Genomic DNA, 23,923 nt, shown 5'->3' with positions numbered 1-23,923 from the left:
GCCCTCTGCTCTGTGTGAGCCTGAGCATGTTCCCGGCGAGGCCTGAGAAGAGCTTTAGGGAACGTCCTCGGTGTTCGCCTGCGTCTGTGGACAAGGCTGAGGGCTTCGCTGAGATACGTCGCCAGTTACACAGTGGGGGCGGGGGGGGTCCCTTTTGCAGGGCACCCCTCGCCCAGAGCCAACCCGTCCCTACAGGAATGAGACACACTGGGCGGCAGACCCCACTCGGGCCCCCTCCTCCACCCCCTGCTCCCTGGGGGGGGGGGGGGGGCCTGTAGCTCTGCTTCCTCCGCTCTTCCCACCAGCCCCGCGTGACCCCTCTTCCCACGGGCAGAAGACACCCCCACCCCCTGCTGATCGGTGGGGCAATCACACTCCACTTTGAGGAACCAGGATTTTGACCGAAGTCACCAGATCAGAAACGAGAGAAGTCAGACAGCAGCCAGTGCCATGAGTGCATTTATTTTGTATAAAGTTCATGGCCACGGGGCTCCAGTGACCTTTTCTTTTTCTTCCTTTCTTTCCTGGTTAAAAACTCAGTCTATTAACACTGATGTCATGGAGATTTCTCTTTAGAAAATGAGGTATTTGGTTTACTGTCCCCAACGGTCAAGGTTTGGGCAAACTGCAACAACGGTCAGGGAGTGACAGAAGGAAGGGAGTGCAGTGAGCCTGGGCGGAGTCCCGGCGGGACGCCCTGAGTCTTCGTGGTCGCCCCCCTCGTGCTCTCCTGAGGGCACACCTTCCACGCAGGACCCGTGAGGAAGGCGGCGTGGGACAGGAGGCGGGCGGGGACCAAGATGGTTCTTCCTGTCCCTCCCCGCACGAGCCACGCGGCTCAGGAGCGACGGCGGCTGTCGCCCGGTCTCGGTTTCCCGGCAGGATGTGCAGAGCCGCGGCGGTGCGGCGCTCCGGGCGGACCCCTGGCGCGGACAGTGTCACATGAAGAACTGGGCCAGCAGGTTGGCCAGGCCCAGGACGGTGAGGAGAACGTGGAAGGCCAGCGTGGGCCACGTCAGGCGGCCCTCGTGGCGGAGGGAGAGGACGTGGGTGAGGGACGGGTAGACGAACACAAAGGCCAGGCCGCAGGCCGCTCCCGAGTACCTGGAACGAAGCGCCCGGGGTGAGAGCCGCCCGCACTCGCCTTTTGTGATTTACCAGGAAGGTGACTGCGGCACAACCCCACCCTCCTCATCCGCTGAGCAGGCCTCCGGATCCACCTGCTGCTGACACAGCGCTGGAGGCCAGTCATTGTACTAGCCAAGCTACTATAAACCATCACTTCCTGTGTGTCTTTACGGCATCTGCTCGACCAAGGGTTTTACTCGTCCCTCCAATCCAGGGATTTCCTCGGGAACATCTGGAGACTGGCTCTCTCGCTTTGATCTTTTATAAACTAACTAGAGGCCCGGTGCACGAAATTAGTGCATGGAGGGGGTGTCCCTCAGCCCAGCCTGCACCCTCTCACAGTCCAGGAGCCCTCGGGGGATGTCCAACTGCCCTGGAGGCAGGAGAAGCTCCCGCCACCACTGCTGCACTCGCCAGCCATGAGCCCGGCTTCTGGCTGAGCAGCACTCCTCCTGTGGGAGCACACTGACCCCCAGGGGGCAGCTCCTGCGCTGTGTCTGCCCCTGGTGGTCAGTGCGCGTCATAGCGACCGGTTGTTCAGCTGTTCGGTTGATTTGCATATTAGCCTTTTATGATACAGGACTAGGATTCTGCATGTGTGGAGGGCTGCATCTCCTGAGGATGAGCGGATGAGCACGCGCAGCATTCAGCATCAATATCAAAGGTCCTAACAAAACGCCACACACAAGCCTGCAGGCCGCACTGCCTCCCGGTTCACTCGGAACAGTTCACTCGGAACCGGTCCGCGTGTCCAACGGGCATCGGGCTGCTCGCCGCTCTCTGAGGGAAGGGCCTTCGGCAGGGACTCAGCCCTGCGTTCTGTAGGTTCAGGGACACATCATTCTGAGCCCCGTGTCCGTGAGAACCGAGGCACCATGTTCCCAACCCACTCGATGTCCCCAAACGTCACAGTGCCTCTGGGAAAGAATATTAAGGAAAGCACCCTTAGGACCTGAGCTCTTCCTTCCTGACAGCTGACACTGGACTATATTCTTCTTTTTTACTAAATTATTGGGGTGACACTGGTCAGCATGAGCACATCAGTGTCAGGCTGGGCTTCCACGATACAGGTCTGTGTACCGCACCGTGGCCGCCCCCCACAGCCAGATCTCCCTGCCACCTCCTATTAGGCCTTTCCCCCGGGGCCGTGCTCCTGAGCAGAAAGTGAGGGCTCAGCCGTGACATGTGAGAGACCTCCCGGGTGCCCAAGACATGCTATTTACTACACGCCACTTCCACGGGTGAGAAGACAGGACACAGGAGACAATGAGAGAGAGAACAGGTGCTGCCGCTCAGGCCCGGGGCTTCCAGTTAGAAAGGAGCAGAACGGAGGATGAGACGTAAGGGACAGCAGACAACGTGCACATTAGTTTTAAGCCCTGAAATCTCCCACAATTGAAGGAGACCGCAGCCACATGGACAGCACCCCGGCAGAGAGCACCCCCCAGGGGCGAGGCCCCCAGCAGAGAGCACCCCGCAGGGGCGCGGCCCAGCAGTACCTGATGATGCCGCCGATGTTGGGGTACAGACAGGCCATGCTCACGCCGGCGCCCACAATGATCAGGTTCAGAACCAGCACGTGGAAGACGCTGTGGAGGGAGAGAAGTAAAAATAAAACAGGCACGTATACCACGGACGGGAGAACACAGTTCACTACCAGCACGTCTACAGTCAGTACGTCCCACACATGCCAAGGACGCCCGCGGAAGGAGGGGTGGCCCGGGGGCCCGCCCTCTGTGCGCGTGGACAGCCGCCACGGGAGTGCACGGCGAGTGTCCGAGGCCGTCTCCACCACTGCCCCGCTCAGTCACCTCAAGACAAAAGCTCTGCCATCGGAGACCAGGACAACTGCAGTGCCCTGGGTCTGTCATCAGTCACGAGAACACGCGTCAGCCGTGCGCGGAGGGCGTCGCCGGGCAGACGCGGTGTGCGCTGGCGGTGGCAGAAACGCCCTGTGAGCACCGGGGCATTCCAGACCTTCCCGAGAAGGAAGCCCGTTCCGCCGGCCCACAGGCCGGCCAGGGCAGCAGGCAGGCCCAGCGCGTTCACTGGCCGTCTCCGGCCGGCCTCCCGTGTTCCGGGGCCCGGGACTGCGGCGGCACACCGCGGCCTGACCCGTTTCCCGACCCCTCCCGACGGCACCACCAGCACCGGCTGCCACGCCCGCGCTGCCGGCCTGGGGACCCGGCCTCCTGCTTTACAAGCTTACGGTTTGTCACCAACACACTCCAGAAAGACTGCCTCAGACCATGGTGTGCCGGTTACTGAAACCTCAGACCATGGTGTGCCGGTTACTGTAAACGTGACCTCTGGTCAGATTTTACCCGGACGTTTTCTTCATTTAGGATAATATTTTCCCAATAAGACAGGGCCAGCCTCGGGACTGCCTGGGGGGCTGTGATGAGACTGAGCGAGAGAGCAGGGAGCCGGGCCCACGGTGTCCGGGAGCCTGAGCGGCGTGGGAGCCTGGGAGAGGCGCGAGCCATGCGCGATGCCACAGCGGCTCGCAGCTCCTCGCCGGCGAGACGGCCACGCAGGAAAGACCCTACCTGACACTGCCTTGCCTTAGGCGGCCAGCTGCCACGCAAAAAGGCACACGCGTGGAAAGGCACACGCCTGTCAGGGACTAAGTGGACACCAATCGCCATCACGCGAAGGAGGCCCGGCCCAGGACCTCTGCCCCCAGCTGCCCGGGCGTGCGTGTATCGGTCAGCAGCAGCCGAGTCAGGTCCCTGTCCCGGCACAGCCCGCACGTGACCTGTCCCCAGAGACATCTCCCCGGTGCTGCGGCCGGCGGCACCCCGCCCTCGGTGCCTGCTGGTCGGGAGCCCTCCTCACCTGGGGTACGGGTCCCCGAACACGTGGCCCAGCAGCTGGACCCGGGCCAGGTAGCCCAGGAGCGGGTACACGGTCACCATCTGGAACAGCAGGAATATGCGCGCCACGAAGGACAGCACGTCGCCGCTGGGGAAGTTGTCCAAGAAGTTCTGGTCCGAGCGAGCGAGCGAGAGAGAGTCGTGTGAGAGCCGGGCTGGGCCCGTCTGCGAGGTGGTGCCTGCGCCCTGTGATCGCCCTGTGATCGCCCTGTGGGCGCCGGCCCATGAGGGGGGGCCTGCCACGGACTGCGCTCCCGTTCCCCTCAGGGAGCCAGCCCCGGGACGGAAAGTGTTCAGGAACGTTTACAGAAACACGCCATCGCCACACGTCTATCCTACGTCATGACAGCACCAGGCTGGCCTGGCCGGTGGCTCAGTGGCTGAGTGCTGACCTATGAACCAGGAGGTCACGGTTCCATTCCTGGTCAGGGCACAGGCCCAGGTTGTGGGCTCGATCCCCAGTGGGGGGCGTGCAGGAGGCAGCCCGTCCATGATTCTCTCTCAGCATTGGTGTTTTTCTCCCTCCCTCTCCCTTCCTCTCTGACATCAATAAAATATATTTTAAAAAGTATCAGCCGGCAGCTCAACAAGAAAGCCTTGTCCTCGCCCCGGAGGAGCCGGCTCCGAGGGCCCCGCCTGACCATCGAGTGTATTCAATGGCAACTGAGCCGAGGCGGTGCCGCCCCCTGAGGCACACTGCCTTCCCGCCAGGGGCACAGGGAGGGGGCAGGCCTGTCCCAGGGTCCCTGCATCCACAGCCCATCACCGGGAGAACAGGACTCTATCCGCTTCCTCTCACAGCTCTTCTCCGTGTCAGCGTGGCATCTCAGAGAAGCAGCCAATCACCCCTCCCCCTTCAACAAAACACCACGGACACCGCTGCTCCCGGCGACAGGCCTTACGGGCTGTTGGTCAGGGAGTTTGCAGCAAACGCCTGGCAGCCACAGGCCTTGGGGAGGGACGTCCCAAGTTCACACCACGGCAGCCTCTCAACCTGTTTCTCTTACTGAGAAGAGATGCCATCAGCACAACCATGCTGAAGCCACCTTTACCACTCATCTGCGGCTCTCTCACCCATGACACTCACACCCGTGGCTCTCACACCCGTGGCTCTCACACCCGTGACACTCACTCACACCCGTGGCACTCACACCCGTGACACTCACACCCGTGACACTCACACCGTGACACTCACTCACACCCGTGGCACTCACTCACACCCGTGGCACTCACTCACACCCGTGACACTCACAGCCGTGGCTCTCACACCCGTGGCACTCACACCGTGACACACCCGTGACTCTCACACCCGTGACACCCACACCCGTGGCACTCACTCACACCCGTGACACTCACACCCGTGACTCTCACACCTGTGACTCTCACACCCGTGACACTCACACCCGTGGCTCTCACACCCGTGACATTCACACCACACCTCCCACTGCACCCAGCAGGGAAATGCTGGCCCGGCGGGGGCTCAGTGGTCAGTGTCGCTCACACTCCGAAGGGCTGGGGTCGGTCCCACAGAGGTCCAGGCTCACCTGCTCGATGCAGTCCTTGGACAGCGGGGGCGAGGGGAAGGCGGCGAAGACCAGCACTCCGATGTACAGGTAGGTGAGCGTCACCAGCAGGTAGGCGATGGACAGGTCCCGCACCTGCGGGGAGGACGGCAGCTCACACGCGCTCTGCCGCGGAGTGCGTCCCACAGGACAAAGCAGCCTGGCACACACAGGTCTACTTTGGCTGTGCGTGTGAGCGAGGGTACGTGAGCGCGTGTGCATGCGTACACCTCCCATCTGTTCACAGAAAGGAAGTGAAACAATTCACAAGCCGGACAGTTAGTCTGACGTGTGGGCACTCCAGGGGGGTGCACACGGAGCTGCCGGTGGGCAAGGGTAGGAAGTTAACGTAAGTGGTGGTTTAAGATGGTAGGAATTCTGGCGTAAGTTCAAAAAGCAAATGAGTGAGTAAGTTTTAACTGAAATAACAAAGCTAAGGGACTACCACTCTCAGGATGGCCCGAGAATGAACATCTTCTCCCTTCAGTAAGGCGCTCCCAGCGCCAGAGTGCAGCCCAGACCCGGGACGGAATGAAGACCTTTTGAGGAGGGGAAGCTGCGGAGGAGCAGACAGCGGGCAGGCACCAAGGACAAGCCTCAGTGACGTGAGAGCAGGACGTTAGCGGCAGCCGTTGCACAGCCTTGCCCGTCACGCCGGGCGGCCAGCAGAGACGGGCGCCGTGCACCGCGGGCCGTGGCCCTCCCCGGCAGCTGTCGGACCCGCACAGCGACCGCAGTGCACGGGCCTGGCCTCCGCCCCCCACGTGCGGGACAGGCCTGTTCACTCTTCATCTTAAACACCAACGGCCGTGAGCACTGAGGAAACTAAACACACGGATCAGGGACCGTCTGACAGGCGGACACCCTTCCTCCTGTGCCCGCCCGATTTCGCTTTTCGCTCCAGTGCGGCACTTCTCCGTCCTCGCTGCGCTCTCACTTGGTCTGCCATTCCCTCTGGAGCGCTAGGAGACCTCGTGGAAGCGGCTTTCACGTGGAACCAGGCAGGGAGGAGGGAGCGAGAAAGGCAGGATCGAGGGCCCCGGTATGCGCTTCCTGGGACCTAACTCATCCAATCGCAGGAGGGAGTCCTGGCCAAAGCCAATGTGTCTCGTTACACAGCTTCATGGCCCAGACGGACCTGCGGGAGACGCTCCTGTCACCAAGTTCCGTCTGCCCATCGCGTCAGGAGGGAAAGGGAGGGTCCCGACCACGTGAAACGCCTCTCCTGCTTGGTAGGAGTTACCTGCGATGGAGACCCCGAGGGCCAGTGTCAAACCACACTGCTACTCCCTGGGAAGACGTGACAGTGGAGAATCCAGATTCACTCCATCCCAGCTCCGCGCTCAGGTCAGATGCCAGGTGTGTGTTCCCAGGTGACCCAACACAGGAAAACAGAGGAGCCTGACCTACATTCTTGCCCGAGGTTGACAGCTGACTTCCCTCCACTTAGAAGATGTTTGCCTTCTCGCTGCCTCTGCCAAACGCTGCCCAGAGCCTCCTCAGAGCCCGAGGCCCAGGAGCTCTTCCTTCCTGTGTGGTTCAGTGCCGCCGAGGGGACCTCTGTTTACACGGTTAGAAGCCATCACCTGAGCTCAACATCCGCAGAGAGGCCACAGGCACTGGCTCCTCCTGCTCGCTCTGGGTCCGGTTTGCTTTCTTCTTCCAGAGTCTTAAGGTGGAAGGGCAGGCTATTGACTTGCGATCTTTTTCTCTTTGAGATAAGTGTTCACAGCTATAAATCTCCCCCTAAGCACTGCTTTAGCTGCATCCTTTACATTCTGGTGTGTTTTGTCTCCATTTCAGTAACCTCAAAACATTTCCTACTTTTTCTTGTTGGTTATTTAAGAATATGTTGTTTAGTGTCTGCCAACTTCCCAGATTTCTTTCTGTTACCGATATCTAACTTCTCTATGGCCAAAGAAACACTTGGTACCATTTCAGTCCTTCCACATTTACTGGGACTTGCCGGCACATGGGCCATCTCGGGAAGTGCTCCGTGTGCGTTTGAAAGGAATGTCCATCCTGCTGCTGCGTGAGCGGAGACTTCCATAGATGCACTGAGACCAGGAAGGCTGCCAGTGCTTGTCGTGTTTTCCCTCCCTCACTGATTTCCTGTTTGTTCCCTCAGTTACTAAGGGAGGGGCCAGGAGATCTCCAGGAAGTTCTGTCATAGGGTGCACACATGCTTGGGATTATTATGTCTTCTCGATGAATCGATCCCTAAAGGTCATTAGACAATGTTCCTCTGTATTTTGGCGATACTCCTCACTTGAAGTCCACCTTTCTCTGTGCAGCGTCTTTATGGTACGTCTTTGTATTGGAAGGAAGTTTCTCATCGATAGCATAGAGCTAGGTTTTCAATCATTCTGACAATTCCTGTCTTTTAACTGGAATAATTGGACTGTTTTTATTTCATGTGATGACCAGCGTTATGGGGTTAAATCTCTCTTCTTGCTCTGTGTTTCCTATCTGTCCCTTTTCCTGGCTTCCAGGTCACTGGGTATTTTTAAAGCTTTCATCACTCTGCTGGCTACTGGCCTGGCCTCTGTGTTTTCAGTGCTTGCTCAAGCAGGAGCTGGCAAACTGTGGCCCCCGGTGAAATCCAGTGAAGCCCGGCAGCTGTTCATTTTGATAAATAAAGTTTCCTTGAAACACGGCCATCACTTGTTTACATGGCGCCCATGGCTACTGGGGCCACCACAGGCCTGGGGCGGTGAGGACTGGGCCCCCATGGCCCCCGAGGCCTGAAATATTGACCACCTGAATCTTTACGGGAAAGGTTTGCTGACCATAGTCCACCACTTAAACTTAAACTTAGAAGCTAAGGCCGAAGCAAGCACCCTTTCCTCAGGTGTCACTCACGTTGTGCTCCTGGTTCTTGTTGCTCTTGAGGAGTGTGATAACACAGTTGTGGATAAAGAAAGCCAGGGTCAGCACACCCGTCAGCTGCGGGAACCGAGCTCTAATCTCTAGGAGAGAAAAACGGGAACCACGTTAACACCATTAACACCGACAACTAGGAGAGAGCTAAGCTGTCAAACGCTGATCACTAACAACCAGCTGTCCGCGTTTGTCAAGGGGAGAAGAAAACAAAAGCCTCTTTATGGAGTTCCTCAAGGTTCATGCTCTTCCGAGCAAGTGCTCGAAGTGGCAAAGGAAACACATGGGAGTGACTCCTCGGGAAAAAATAACTTGAGAAAAGGAATCCTGGGAGGGAGGATTGGTCGCTTACCATTTCTTAATGGCTAATGGACATAGCATTGCTCAGAAATACCGAAATGACTTGGCCGCCTGCATGGCGGGAATGGCTATTCGATGAGCTGTCAGTGACGTGCAGGTGTGAGGATCTACAGGAGGACTGCATGTCACAGCAAGTGCTCAGGGCCCAGGCAGCACGATGGCAGGACCTTACTTTTACTGAAAACAGTGCGCATGCACGTGCGTGTGCGTGTGCAAAGGAAGATGGGAGAACCATCCCAAAGCACAGCTGGGTTGCCTCTGCGAGTGGGATTTATCTTAAAGGAACCCTTACCCATGCTCTAAACTTTCTGCAATAAACACAGTGGCTTTGAAAGGGAGAGCAGTAAAGGTGACATCATCTCAATGGCAGCACTATGCTTACGTAACTATAATGGAGGCACCCATGTGGGAAAGTGGATAAAATTTTTACTTATGACCTTATTTGCAGATACTCGTTCCAGAGGAACAATGGAAAAATTCAGTAAGAATCCGACGTCACCCCACCATGAAGGAAGAACGGAATCACAGGAAACAGTGAACAGCACGGCGATAGGAAGCCCACACCCACCAATGATTAGTTTCCGTGAGAACAGACTGAGCTCTCCAAACACAACACGGTGTGGCTGAGCGGACTTGCTGCAGCCTGACCCACACACACGGACGGACAAACGGACAGAAAGTGGGAGTGAGAGGGGGAAAATACTCCGAGGAAGCCCAGGACCACTGCTCAGTGAGTTAAGGAACACAGATTCCTTGACAACATGGTCTCAAGGAGCCCCGAACCTCCCATCCTTGCCAAGCTGCTGCCTTATTGGTTGGAGAAGACACATTGAGAGAGAAGGGGGCGGGGGGCATAGCTGTAATACTGCCATCTGACACAGGACGCACATCTAGAATGAAGAACGCTTACAAATCAATTTAAAAAACAGGAAGTCGGGCAAAAGACTTGAAGAGGCACAGACAGTATGTGGGCTTAGCATTGTAGGTGAAATAACCTGAGCAACGAAGCCACCTGCCAGGGCCCCACGGACCTGCTTCAGCTTAACGTCCCCGAAGATGCTCAGCTCAGCATAAGCAGCCGTTCCCATCATGGAGGAGCAGCCATCCACGTGGTGAACGTAAAGACCCGCTGCTAACACATTCTTACAGCAGCTCTCCTGTCTATGGGTAAGCCACCTGACCGCGCCCCATCTCGGCTAAAGCAGCTCACCTGTCTACAGCCATGCCACCTGACTGCACCCCATCTCGGCTAAAGCGGCTCACCTGCTTACGGGTAAGCCACCTGACTGCACCCCATCTCTGCTAAAGCGGCTCCTTGTCTACAGCCAAGCCACCCGACCGCGCCCCATCTCTGCTAAAGCGGCTCCCTGTCTACAGCCATGCCACCTGACCGCGCCCCATCTCTGCTAAAGCCGCTCACCTGTCTACGGGTAAGCCACCTTGACCGCGCCCCATCTCTGCTAAAGCCGCTCACCTGGCACAAAGAACTCCGTGGGCTCGAACCAGTGGAACTCCAGGTGGAATCCCGAGCGAGCGGCCTTCAAGGTGACGAGGAAGGTCAGGTAGACGACGGACACCGTGCCTGTGGGAGACAGACCAGCGGGCCTGCTCAGGCAGATGCCGCCACCTGCTCGTCCCGGTTCTCAGCAGACGGGCCCTGCGCCGGCACTGCTTCCCACCACACGGGGGGCGGGGCGAGAGCGGGGAGGAGGGGGCGGAGGCAGGAGCGGCGCGGGGAGCAGCACACACAGACAGCGGAGCAGGGGGCCGGAGGACCGAGGAAGGGCCTCAGACGTCGCTGAAGGCCGCGGCCAGTGCGCGCCCGAGCTGAGCTTAGCGGAGGCCGGAGCCCACCACAGAGCCGCCAGGCGACACAGGAAGGGACTTGGTCTCCGTGCTGGAAGGTTTGGGTGTTGACAGCCTGGAACGTCAGTCTGCATCCAGGGCACGGCGAGGGGCCTAGAGCCGGGGCGCCGCCTGGGCCTGGGGGGCTGTGATGAGCAGCTGCTTGTGAGGGGCGAGGGGTGTGGGGGAGATGGCCCGTCCACAGCCTCAGGCACAGGGACGGGGCTTTGAAGGACTCAGCCTGGCAGTCGGAGGGTCGGTGGATCGCTCCTGTTCAGGCGTTAGGTCGTCACAGTGGAGCTGAGCCAGGAGGTTCCTAGGGAACCAGGTGCTAATTTCTCTCAGGAAGCTACAGCTTTACAAGAAATGGCTGAGGCGACCGTCCTTACTCTGTCTGGGCGTGCATCCTGCGAGGCCAAGCTAAGAGGACAACCCTCCCTCGTCGGTCGTCGGCTGGACACCCGAAGGCCACCTGCTCAGTGACGGCGCCTCAGGGGCCTATGCTCCGGGCTGCCAGCGGGATCGGGTCTGCAGGGAGGGAGGCGCTACCCTGAGCTGGTCATCAGCTCCTCATGATGGCGCCGGGTCTCTAGCTAACCGGCTCGGGGCTGCCCGGTGCCTTTGGCCACCCTGAGGCTGAGGAGGAGACACCGCAGACTTCACCCCGTGATTTCGGAAGCGTGTGAGACAGGCTCCCGGAGGAAGCCTGCTCCTCTGGAAGGCCACGTGTTCCGGAGAGAAAAAGCGCCGAGGAGCTAAGGCAGGCAGACTGAGGAGCGAGCGGAGACGGCCCAGGCGGACGGTCAGGTGACGCTCCTGTGCTGCACGCCAACTATTGTAGGATCGGGAGAGCCGCTCCGTGTCCTCCCTCGGCGAGGGCTAACCTGCCAGCCTTCGGAACCGAGGGCCCCCAAACCGAGGGAGCGGGCAGCGCTGCGCGGCGATGGCCAGTGGGGACCAGCGCTCGCCTTGGGAGGGACCTGGGTGTGACACCGTCACCACCGTTTCCTGTGCCAGTGTGGCTCAGTGGATAGGTCGGCCCTCGGACTCAAGGGCACGTACCTTGGTTGCGGGCTTGATCCCCAGCCCTGGTGGGAGGTGTGTGCTGGGGGCAACCCATTGATGTGTGCCTCACATCAGTGTTTCTCTCTCTGTCTTTCCCTCTCTCTAAAACCAAGGAACAATGTCCTGGAGTGAGGATCAACAAAAAACACAACAAAACAAAACAAAAAGCAAGCCCCCGAGTGGGGAAATGTGCACAAATAATTAACACAGAGGCACAGCCGGGCAGCCCCCCTCTGCACCAGCATCCCCACGGGGTAGCCGCTCCCCGCCCGCCTTGCACCAGCGCACCTAGCACGTTGAACCTGGCGAAGAAGGACGGCGACCGGAAGCTGAGCAGCGGCAGGAGCAGCCCCACGAGGTAGAAGGGCACTGTCCGCGACTTGTCCCACCAGGCCTCGAACTGCGGCCGGCCCATGGCGTCGGCGGAGAGGACGGCGGAGCCGTTGTCGGGACGGCCGCTGCCCGCGCTCGGACAGATCACTGCAGGGAAGGCGTCGGTCAGGAGAGCAGGGAGCAGGCGGGACCCGGAGGCTCACCGGGCCCCAGGCTCAGCCTGCACCCCACACCCAGCCCCTCGTCTGGGGAAAGACGGAGGCTTACACTCCGATGTTAGACACAACGGAAGGGGGAGGAATGTTAGAAATGGGCAGGCACGTCCCTCATTTCTGCTGGGAACTGTGAGTGCTCCCACAAACCCCTGTGGCTCCACGGTTACATACAGGTAACGGTAACATTACATGTATGTAACGGTAACATGAGAGAATCCACGCGGGTGGCATGCTGTGGTCAGCCCCCCGCGGCCAAAGGACAGGCTTCTGCCCACAGTGAGCTGACCCCTGGTTCTGGAGTAAAAAGCGACGCCGCTGAAGGAGCTGTCACGGTGCTGCCCACGCCTCACCGCCCGTCAGAGCGTAAAGACCCTGACTTCCGGGAGGCCAGTCATTCTCCCGGAAGTGGGTCCTAGTGGACGGCAGCCGGGCACCCAGAGGTGACCAGGGAGCGGGGAGGTGAAGCCGGCTCCCAGCACGGATGTGCGTGGCAGCGTCACGCAGCTGGAACACGGCAGACCCACCGCCAGGCCGTGGTGTCCCCTGCCGCTCCCCGTCAGGAAGGAGCAACCCACGGGAAGCAGGCGTGTGCCCTCACGTCAGTGACCGAGCACCGAGGGCCTAACGCTGAGGCAGCAGACGGACCTGCGCCCCGGACCCAACACGGGCAGGGCTCCGGGCGCGTGAACTGCGTGCTGAGTCTTCACGGCAAACACGGGCCCTGCCGCGGGGCCACAGCCGGGAGTGGCACAGGACCTGGCATCGCACCCTCACATCAGCACAAGCTGGGGTGCGGCTGGTTTCCTGTGCTTTTAAACACTGACGGCCAACAGTTCAATGGTGGCCCGGGTAGACAGTGGGAACGGTTTTGTGGCAGATTTACCTACAGAGCCATCATTTCCACCTTAAACCTATTCTGAAGCCCAGTGGGGAGTAAAACCAAGCTGAAGGTTACGTCGCACACGACTTACCAGGGTTGCTGTCGTTGGTCCTCAGCACAGCATCTGTGTCATTAATGTGATGAATGAAATCTGGACACGAAGGAAAACAGAGTTCGATAATGCTGAGTGAGAGGCTGGACTGGTCACTGCTGATGTCTTTATCCGTGACCAGCCGGGAAGGTCTGGGCGGCCGGGCGGGGGGGTGTTTCCCGCTGCTGGGGCCTGAGAGGCTCGCTCTGCCTGCGTGGCGCTGACCTTGGTTAACCAGGAGGCGTTAATAAGCCTGCTTGGTTAAACTTAAAAGAGGCGTAAGGAGGTGAGAGGCGATCTCAGGTCGTAAAGTAGGTTAAACACGGGACTCCGCCGTGTGGGCGTCGGCAGAGTGAAGGGAGTTCCGTGCTCCGGGTTTTACAGCATCCCCGGGGCGGGGCGTGGTCTGAGAGGAGAAGCTGGGGATGTTCATGGCGGCCCTGGCGCCCACGCTCATGCCTGCCTGGAGCCGGGAAGCCCTGACACCTGTGCCAGCGGGTTCCTGACTGCGATCCTAACGCCCCGAGGATCCTAACACCCGAGGACCCTAATGCCCCCAGGACCCTAACGCCCGAGGACCCTAACGCCCCAAGGATCCTAACACACGGAGGATCCAATGCCCGAGGATCCTAACGCCTCGAGGGTCCCAACTCCCCGAGGATCCTAACACCCGAGGACCCTAATGCCCCCAGGACCCTAACGCCCCGAGGACCCTAATGCCCCGAGGACCCTAACGCCCCAAGGATCCTAACACACGGAGGATCCAACGCCCGAGGATCCTAACGCCTCGAGGGTCCCAACGTCACAGGATCCTAACACCCCGAGGATCTAATGCCCCAAAGACGAGCCTCTGCAGTTTGCTTCCCCAAGACCCTATACAACCTCTTTTGTAACCGACAGCTATGAATGAACTCCGTAAGCAGTGCCGCACTAAAATCTCCTGGTAGACACGGAAACTGCTTAAAACATCTGCTGGAGCTCAATACATTTTATATTAATTAGAGAATCTGAAGGAGCATAACCGATTCAAAAATTAGTCTTTGCAAATGAGCAACACACATTATATATGAGATCATACCCACAGAAACCAAATATGTTTCCTAGAATTACAAATAGCACCTTTTTCTTTGTCCCAGTCCAGAATTTAAGGTGGGAACTAAGCCATGACAGTGGTGCTGGCACCTGGAATGACTGAACGCACGTGGCGGACGTGGAGACTTACTGAACATGAACTTCCCGGTGTTGAACAGGAAGTTGGACATGAGCACCCAGTACACGACCATGGCCCCGACAAGCGACACCAGGGAGAACAGGAGGCTGGACCACTGGCCGAAGGCGCCGAAGTAGTGCCTGCACACGTCCGGGAACTCCCAGGCCGCCGTGTCCACCGACGCTGCGCGCGAGAAGGGGAGGAGAGAAGCCGGGTCGATGCCACATTCTTCCTTTCTTTCCCCAGATTAACTCAGAACATTCAGTAAACGGCGATGGGTGTTACAGCAGACATAGCAGATCACAGTAAGAAATAACACAAGTGAGAACACAGAGCAAACGCATAAAAATAAATGTAGGTCAACAGAATGGTTGTAACCAGAGAAACAGTAACAGTACAGGAACAGTTTGTCATGAGTAAAAGCACGTGGTAAGCCCCGGAGAGGCACAATCGTTAGTAAAGGGACAGGAGGCATCATGCTTAGATAATAATAAGGGAAACAGTTTTCTTGAGTCATGCTTTATAGCACACATGCCAATTTAAGCTTCACACAACTGAGTTAAGAATTTTAAAAAATCAGCCCGGCCAGAATGGATCAGTGGTTGAGCGTGACTCATGAACCAGGAGGTCACGGTTCAATTCCTGGTCAGGGCACATGCCTGGGTTGCGGGCTTGACTTCCAGTAAGGGATGTGCAGGAGGCAGCAATCAATGATTCTCTCTCATCATTAATGTTTCTATTCCTCTCTCCCTCTCCCTTCCTCTCTCTGAAATCAATTTAAAAAAAAACTTAAAAAAAGAATTTAAAAATTAAATTACAGAAAAGTTAAAAGACTGTAGAAACAGAACATGAAAGTTTATCCTTTTTCTACCAACTGAATTACCATGGAAAAGATGGGCAGATATAAACAAACCCATATAATAAAAAAGCCATTCAAATACGGAATGGGGGGAAATGGACCAGAAATAATAGAATAAGGGCTAGTGGCTACATCATAGACAGAAGTTGGCAGATCTACAAGAGCACCAAGGGGCTTGTGGGTAGAGGGGAAGGGCCGTGAATAAGCAGCACAATGAAGGGAAAACACGCCACTGCTGAGGAGAGACAGAACAACTGGGCAGTGCCGTCGCTGACTCACACTTGCTGGGAGTCAGTTAGGTCACGTGCGCCTGTTCAGCCCTATGTTACCCCAACACAATCCAGAGGGCGTCTCCCTGATCAGAGTTTACGGAGACGAGTGGAGGAAATGTGTTGGTACAGTTTTTAGAGTTCGCTATAGAGGACACATTGCTCACGTTTTCATGTTTTTCTGGATATAATTTCTACTTTTAGGAGAGCCCAACATTTAGGTCTTTGGGTCGGGATAGGTCAAAGCCAGTCACCGTTAACTGGAGAAGATCACAGATTTTTAACGTGAGGTCCTGTAAAGCCTCCGTTTACCAGCAGGCCTTCTCCTGGGAGGACTCTAACTGCACGGGGAGCGTGTTCCGCAGAGAACCGCGGCTCCTGACTGCCGGGGCAGCCCGGTCAGCGGGGCCGGGAGCAGGGCAGCCAGCGTTGGGCACCACCCGGGACGCACAGGCCGGCGGCTCCCTGCGCGGGAGGCCCTGCACGCCCGCCTGTCCTCACTGAGCAGCGCTTACGTATCGTGGCTCGTGACCTCACCACCCGGTAGCAGCAGTAAAGGGTCAGCAGGCCCATCAGCAGGATGATGCACACGCCGGTCGTGAACCCCGCCTGTTCGAGACAAAATGCAGAGCGGCACAGGCATCACGTCAGAGCGAACACTGACGCCGCCATGGGACGCCGCCCTACGTGACCCTGATAAAAACCTGGCCAGCAATTGCGATAAAGAATCCCTCTTCGTGTAGAATTAAGTATTATCAGCTGCTCTTTTAAAAAACTGATGTAGATTTATTAAAACCAATACTCCAAAAAGAACAAGAATTCAGGCTGAAATTGTGCTGAAAAATGACATTACCTGCTTCACAAATAAAAAAAAGCTAAAGGAGTTCATCACCGCCAAACCAGAATTATATGAATTGCTGAAGGGGGTTATTTAGGAAGAGGAAGAAGATAAAGTTAAAAATTATGAACAACAAATATGTAACTATCAACAAGTGAAACTAAAAACCAAGTGAATTAAAAAATCTGATAAACAATATTAACTGGTGAATATAATAGAATCAGAGGTATGGAAGGGGAGTGGACTGGCGATTCTCGGGATAAAGGGGAGTGGGGGTGCGGGAAGAGACTGAACAAAAACTGTGCACCTATGAATGAGGACAATGGGCGATGGGGAAAGGACAGAGGGTGGGGTGGGAACCTGGTGGAGGGGCGCAATTGAGGGGGAGGGGAAAGAGGAATACATTTGTAATAATCTGAACAATAAAGATTTATTAAATTTTGGGGGAAAAATAAAGTAAAAAAAAAAAAAATGACATTACCTGCTTGATGCCCCAAGGAATACTGAGAATGGAGGTCCCCATCATGGTGTTCCAGATCATGAAGCTGAAACAGAGCGGCAGCGGGCGGGGTTACTCCGCAGAGCTTCCCGGGACAGCGCCCGCGGCACTCCACGCACCAGGCCCACGCAAGCTCGGCCCGCTGGACGGCAGACTCACATGGTCACGAGGCTGCTGTTCCTCCCTGAGCCCTCGAGGCAGCTCTGGAGTTTGCTCGCGGAGCCCAGCGGGCTGTACACGTAGCGCTCCTCCGGCGCCGGTACCACGTGGTCCGGGGCAACCTGTGACACGGACACGCAAGCTGCCTGTGACACGGACACGCAAGCTGTCTGTGACACGAACACGCAAGCTGCCTGTGACACGGACACGCAAACTACCTGTGACATGGACACGCAAGCTGCCTGTGACACGGACACACAACTATCTGTGTAATGGACATGCAAACTGTGATATGGAGACGCAAACTACCTGTGACACGGACACACAAACTACCTGTGAAACGGACTCACAAACTACCTGTGACACGGACACACAAACTACCTGTGACACGGACATGCAAACTACCTGTGTAATGGACACACAAGCTACCTGTGACACAGACACACAAACTACCTGTGACACGGACACGCAAACTACCTGTGAAACGGATACACAAACTACCTGTGTAACAGACACACAAACTACCTGTGACATGGGCACATAAACTACCTGTGAATCAGACACGCAAACTGCCTGTGAAACGGGCACGCAAACTACCTGTGACACGGACACGCAAACTCAGGGCCGGCAAATGCCACGCAGCGTGTCTCCTGCGCGTCAGAGCGCCCGACGCCAGACACACGTCCAAGCGTCATGAGCAGACGACAGACACATCCCAATAACACACACGTTCTCCTGCACACAGTGAACCCTGCAGGGCGAGCTCGTGAGGACTGGCCACCACGAGCCCTCCATCTGAAAGGCGGGAGGCCTGGCCACGCAGCCCCCCCTACGTGGGGCTCCTCTCCTCCGTCCGGGGAGCGGAGAGGGGTCGGGAGACCCGGTCAGGAGGCTCCGGGGAGCCTGGCCTACGCAGGGAGCCCCCAGACGAGGTGGGATGGACTCTGAGTGAGGGGGCGGGCCCGCAGGGAGGGGCTCCCACTGTTAGGGGCGCAGGAGCCGCCAGGGGAGAAGGAGCGCTGCCGTAGGCCCCTCGGACCCTGCGGTGGCTGGAGGGAGGGGGGCAGCGCAGCGTAAGGAAAATGATGATGGGTAAACACCTTCATTAAAAACGGTCGTATCCATTGCTAATTTTAGATCAACCGTGTATGTGCTTGGATTCACCAGTCACCTCACAGCCGGTCACAGAAGGGCTTCCCCCGGGTGCACGCTCACCGAGTGTCCCGGCAAACCACACACAGCTGGCCCGCCCGGGCAGGCCCGCCATGGCTGCCTCCACAGGCGGAGCTGCAGGGCCTGACCAGATCCGAGATGCTGCGCTCCCTCTGCTCCCAAAGGCTGACACAGTCCTGGGATGAAGCCAGGACTCACCACCACCACCACGGACGGGAAGGCTTCAGGAGGAATCAGTGAAAAACTGGGGGAATCATCTCCTCCGGAATGTTCTGGAAGCCCCTGCCTTGGCTATGCACAAGGTCATAATGCCTCCCAGTGCTTAGCATGAGCTCTCCACGAGGGACTGCCCAGCCTGCTCCCCAGCCGCCTGCAGAAAGCCGCTCCCTTCCCACGCTGGTGATCACTCTCTCAGAACGCCTCCGTGGCTCTTTAAGTTTGAAGTTTCTGAGTATCTCTAACGTGCTACTGCTTATAGGCAACCAGCTACTGAAAACCCATGTTTTTGGTCCTCAGCTAGCAATGCAGTCTTAGGAGGGGAAGGTCAGGCACCCCGGTCCGGGCCCGGGGCCTCCCTCCGGGCCCCCAGCACGGGGCGAGCGGCCTCTCCCGCAGCAAACCGCCGGCTGTTGTCAACACGGGGAGAGGTTTGGAGCGCCAGGCCCCGTGGGAACGGCCCGCCGGAGGGAGGACGGGCACAGTGAGCCGTGTCTGACTTTCCATGACGCCACCCTGGGAACGGGACCAGCGGAGCCGAGCCCGGAGCCGCCCGGCGGCTGCTCCCGTCCATCCTGAGCCCCAGGCGGCGGCGGCCTTACCAGCGCCTGGTCTGCGGGGGCCGCCAGCCGGCTGTAGTAGTGGATCCGCTTGCTCATGGCCGCGGCGCGGTCGCTGACCCTCTGCGCCACGTGGCTCGCGCCGACGATGTTGGTGGGCTCCACGTGGAAAGGCCTGCAGAGGGAGACACTTGTCAGACATCCCGGAGGCTGGGACAAGGGCGCCTGCCCTCGGGGGGCGGGAGGCGCCGGGCCAGGCTGCCTCCCACACGGGCAGGAAGCACACAAAGGGAGCCTTCTCCGGCCGGCTCTGCCCACCACGCCCGGCCGCTGAGCTGCCCTTTAAAGGAAGACAGCAGCAGCGGAGACAGAACAAAGGGCTCCAGCCACTGTTAGAGAGAACAGAGCGGCGGCCAGTGTTCACCCATCAGACTCAGACCCATTCTCTTGGGTCTGATGGCATTCAGAGCTTGGCATTCTCTCACGGGGCTGCTGGCCCTGAGTCAGAGACGGACAAGAACGTCCCTCCCTGTGCTGGGAGCCCCGGCTCCCTCCTCCTCGGTGGTGGGCCACCCCGGGACCAGCAGCTCCTGCCACGTGGCCCGTGTGCCCAGGCTGCGTGACCACCGTGCCCTGCGAGGCCGACCCGGGGACCGGCCAGGGGGACGTCCAGACGCCAGCTCTCACGTGTGCCGAGTTCAGCTTTGCCTGGAATTCAGTGACACGTCCTGTTCGGTGAGCTCCTGCTCATGCCCTGTCCCCAGAGCTCAGACTCTGCGTGTCAATCATCACTCTGTCTCCACTCCTCCATGGCCTCCCTGAAACCCCCGCCTGTGCTCTATGCATCCAGGGGTCCCCTCACCCCAAGGAGGCGAGGCAGAGGCACGGAAGGAGCCCTCCTCTGCGGATGCCCAGGCCCCCGTGGCACACGGTCTGCACCCCACACGGCCAGGAACGCGCCATTTCAGGAGGGAAGACCGGGGCTTTGTCACTGGTTCCGTGTGACTTCCCTGCACGCTCAGCTCTGAAGGCCGCTGGGGACGCACAGAAGAGGGGCCGTCATTTCTGAAGACACCGCCGAGCTGGAGACCCAGGGACTGGTCTAACTTCTGCCGCTCGAGAGAAACGGCGGGAGAGGCGCGAGAGCAGCCTTGTCTCTCGGGTGAGCACAGAATCTCCGGACCTCTGTTACTCATCCCCCACCAGAGCACTCGGAAACGAGGGTACGCTCTACTCTAACCAGCTCACGTCCAGGAAGGGCCCTCACCAGGCCAACGCGTGGCTGCGAGGCCGGACCTACTCTCGGACCTGGCAGAGAAGCGGAAGGAAGCAGGTGGCCTCCATAGACCTCACGTGGACGGGAGGGAAGGAGGATCAGAGGGGAACTCCGGCCGGTTTTCACATCCGAAGCCTGAGAAATCCCCTCACAGCGTCACACTGTCCTGCGTAATTTAGGCCAGGATGGTGACACTCAGCAGGACTAAGAAGCAATGCAAAAACAGTATGTCTGCCCAGCTGGTGTGGCTCCGTGGTTGAGCATCCACCCAGCAACCAAGAGGTCACTGGTTCAATTCCCGGTCAGGGCACACGCCCGGATTGTGGGCTCGATCCCTAGTAGAGGGGCGTGCAGGAGGCAGCCGATCCATGATGTTTCCCTCTCACGGATGTTCCTATCTCTCACTCCCTCTCTCTCTAAAAACCAAAGAAACATTTAAAAAAAAACTATGTCCGGGAAACGTGATCATCCCCGGGAGCTCCTGCCCACAGGGCTCCCTTGTTCTGCAGCAACGACACCCAAAGCTCAAGGAGGGGTTACAGCCTCGATGTCGCTTAGCGGGGGACGGGGCCCAGCCCGGGAGCAGCAACGGGACCGAGGAGCGCGGCCCTGACAGGGACAGGGTCGTCCTCCTGCAGCCGCTGCTCTGAGCCGTGTGTCAGTCAGGCAGTCCCGGGCTGATCGCGGCTGGCCGGCGGGCAGGCTTCAGGGCGCTGCCTCCCTGGCTGCCCGGCCCCCACCGGGCTGCCACCTGTGCCCGCTCAGTGGGCTCCACGGTATCTGAGCAAAACCACTCGAAAGTTTTCCTTTTCCAGCCGTTTTCATCGAGATGCTCTGCGCCTGTTCACACAAATATTTGGGCATCTTTACAAAATAGATTCTCTTTAAAAATATACAACTCAGCATATTTCAACGGAATTATTAGAAACAGATGCTTAGAGCTTCATCTCACAGAGCAAATACAGAACTTTCGCTGGATCTGAAAACACTTTTAAAATGAACGCTCTGTCGGGAGAACCCGTTCGGAAGCAAGGACGTGAGACGCGGCCTGCCTTTGCCCGTTTCACACGACTGCTCCCTCCCACGTTCCTTGGCCGTCCCACCAAAAACACATCACAGAATTTCACGTAGCTGTCACATTCGTCCGGCATTCTATTTATGGCCGCGCTGCAGAAAAAATGCATTTAACCTTCAGCAAGATTTAAAAAATAGTTTAACTAATGACTCAAAATCCCGCATTTTTATTTAACATCCGTGTAAACAGAGAAGCCTTAATTCACCAACGCCTTTCCCGGCTCCACTGCTCGCATTCCTCGGGCGCTTTGGCTCTCGCCTGGGCCTCCACCCTCCTGCCCGCCGGCTGCCCCTCGGAAGGTCAGGAGCAAGCACGGCCGGACGGTCCCCCTCGGGAGGAAGGCCCTGGCCTACAACCGCCCTTCTCACACACGGCCGGCGCCCGCACCCAAACCCCTGCCGATGGGCCGTGCGGAGAAGAAAACGAAAAGGGGATCAGGATTAAAAAATTACCAGGCCAATGAACACGCACAGAACGGCCCTCCTGCTCGCGGCTCCTGTGTGTGTGTGTGTTTGTGTGTGTGTGTCGGGGGGTGGGGGAGTCTGCGGGTCTGCCGGCGGCTCTCAGGCGCAGGAGGAGCTGAGCGAGCGTAGGACCGGCCCCACTGCGGGATGCCCTGGGACCCGGGCCTCCGCTGGTGCCCACAGGACGTCCTGGCACAGAGCATGGCCCCGCACCTCGGCCCACACCGTCCCCAGAGGCCCACCATTCTCTTTCTATGCCTGGTTCTCAAACCTATCTACTTCCTGCAGGTTTCACACCAGTCATTCCCATTCACAGACCCGCCCTGCAGCCACTGCGTGTGGGAACAGAGCGACCTCACGGAGGGTGGAATTGACCAGTGATTTCAACAGACTCTTCGAGCTGATTGTTGAGCAAGACGGACGTGGGATTCACATGAGTCTAAGTTACTGGCTGGCAGCTAAATGCTTTTAAAAAATAAAGGCATATTCAATTATTGCCGATGACATTATAAAGTCAAAAGTTTTAGCGACTGTTAATGAGTAAAAGGTGATTTGTCAAGGTTAATTATGACATCTTACAATTTTAAATGGGATTTTCACGGTTCATGATGTACACAGCACACACATATGATCTCAAACACACAGGCACATACACGCGGACAGGCACTGCACTGCTTACAGATTGTCCCTCTGCCCGTCGCTGTTAGTGTGGCCTGACTTCTCTAAGAACAATTTCAAGTTCTTTTCATGCAAGTCAAGCCTTCAAATTTTGGTTTTAGAAATATGTGTAAGTTGTTTTAATTCTACTGTTGTGAAAACACTCTTTTCTCTGTGGCTACAAAGTGACAGGCAAGAGAAAGGTGAGGGGTTTTGTGTTTTGTTCCTGCTATCAGCCTACCCCAGTGGTTGGTAAACTCCTTAGCCAACAGAGCCAACTATCAACAGGACAACGATTGAGATTTCTTTGGAGAGCCACATTTTTTAAACTTAAACTTCTTCTAACGCCACTTCTTCAACATAGACTCGCCCAGGCCGTGGTGTTTTGTGGGAGAGCCACACTCAAGGGCCAAAGAGCCGCATGTGGCTCACGAGCTGCAGTTTGCCGACCACGGCCCTAGCACAAGGCTGAAAGGCTAATGGAAACGCCAAAACACGTGGGTCCAGTTCAGAAGCACCTGTAGGTAACACCCACCGACAGGTCAGCTCCCAGCCGCCGTGAAGCAGCGGCCCAGCCCTGCGGACGCCAGCCCATCCGGCATCCGCCCATCCGCCCATCCGGGAGGCAGCCCCGCACCGCACCGAGTGACACTCAGCAAAGACAGGCCCGGTGTGGGAAAACTCCCCCGAGTCCTCCAAGCGGCTCCTCCTTTAGCCACTGGACAGGAACGTCAAATAGATCACAGGCGGCCTTATCTTAATTAAACACAGTTAAGATGGCCCGCTGAATATTCTGAAATGAAGAGCTTGTCTTAATTCTAAGGAAAGGGCCGGCTTCCGCCTGCGGTATCGTGCCAATTATTACTCTCCTACACAAATCTACCAGAAGAATTTCTGGGAAAAAGTAGCATTTCAAGTTTCATAACCTAACTATTCCCCATTAAAAAAAAAAAAAAAAATGCCAGAGAGAACAATGCCCGGCCAGCATTTTAACTAAAACTTCCTCCCAGCTCCAGGCTCAGAACAGGTCTGGCCTGGTGAGCAGGCGACTGTTCTGAGCTAAAGGTGACCGAGCCCCTCGGGCTCCAGGGGGACATCTGTGTCCGCCCACCCCCCCCCCAGCCTGGGGGGCTCTAAGGGAGGGGCCTCGCTCCCCCGGGGCCAGCCTCAGAAGTGACTTCCTGGCAGAGCCAGCCTCTCATCAGGAGCTCGTGCTCTGTTATCTGTGGGCCTGGCTCCCCTCCCAGGCCCGGGGCTGGACCTGCCCCAGCCCAGGTCACCTGGGCCTCCAGGTGCCTTCCTGTGCCGGCCTCTCCGGGACTCGGGGTCTGCCTCTCCTGTGTGTGAGGCTCCCACACAGGCGCCATGAAATGGGGGCACTCTCTCGTGTTAATCTCTCAGGAAGATCCGATGACCGGGCCAGCAGGCAGACA

General features: G+C 57.7%; 1 protein-coding gene across 5 annotated transcripts in view; it reads right to left on the bottom strand.

Annotated features, from left to right (window-relative positions):
- Nucleotides 1-335: 335 nt before the first annotated feature.
- The window catches only part of SLC38A9 (solute carrier family 38 member 9), a 32,957-nt gene continuing 9,369 nt past the window's right edge, over nt 336-23,923 (bottom strand). For 3 of the 5 annotated variants that reach the window (XM_084880988.1, XM_084880990.1, XM_084880989.1), the window contains exons 3-15: nt 19,061-19,193; nt 17,070-17,191; nt 16,893-16,956; nt 16,089-16,182; nt 14,458-14,628; nt 13,236-13,295; nt 12,005-12,196; nt 10,281-10,388; nt 8,429-8,535; nt 5,549-5,662; nt 3,967-4,115; nt 2,628-2,717; nt 339-1,104 (exon numbers count right to left, since the gene is read on the bottom strand). In XM_084880988.1, the coding sequence (XP_084737114.1) occupies nt 939-1,104; nt 2,628-2,717; nt 3,967-4,115; nt 5,549-5,662; nt 8,429-8,535; nt 10,281-10,388; nt 12,005-12,196; nt 13,236-13,295; nt 14,458-14,628; nt 16,089-16,182; nt 16,893-16,956; nt 17,070-17,191; nt 19,061-19,193 (1,570 nt within the window). In that variant the 3' untranslated portion in view covers nt 339-938. The other 2 variants (XM_084880991.1, XM_084880992.1) reach the window with 2 other exon arrangements.

Source organism: Pipistrellus hanaki (genome assembly GCF_964339955.1).
Source record: "Pipistrellus hanaki genome assembly, chromosome: 4".
NCBI lineage: Eukaryota > Metazoa > Chordata > Mammalia > Chiroptera > Vespertilionidae > Pipistrellus > Pipistrellus hanaki.
The sequence above is the reverse complement of the archived record's forward strand: the minus strand, read 5'-3'. Positions and strand labels throughout refer to the sequence as shown.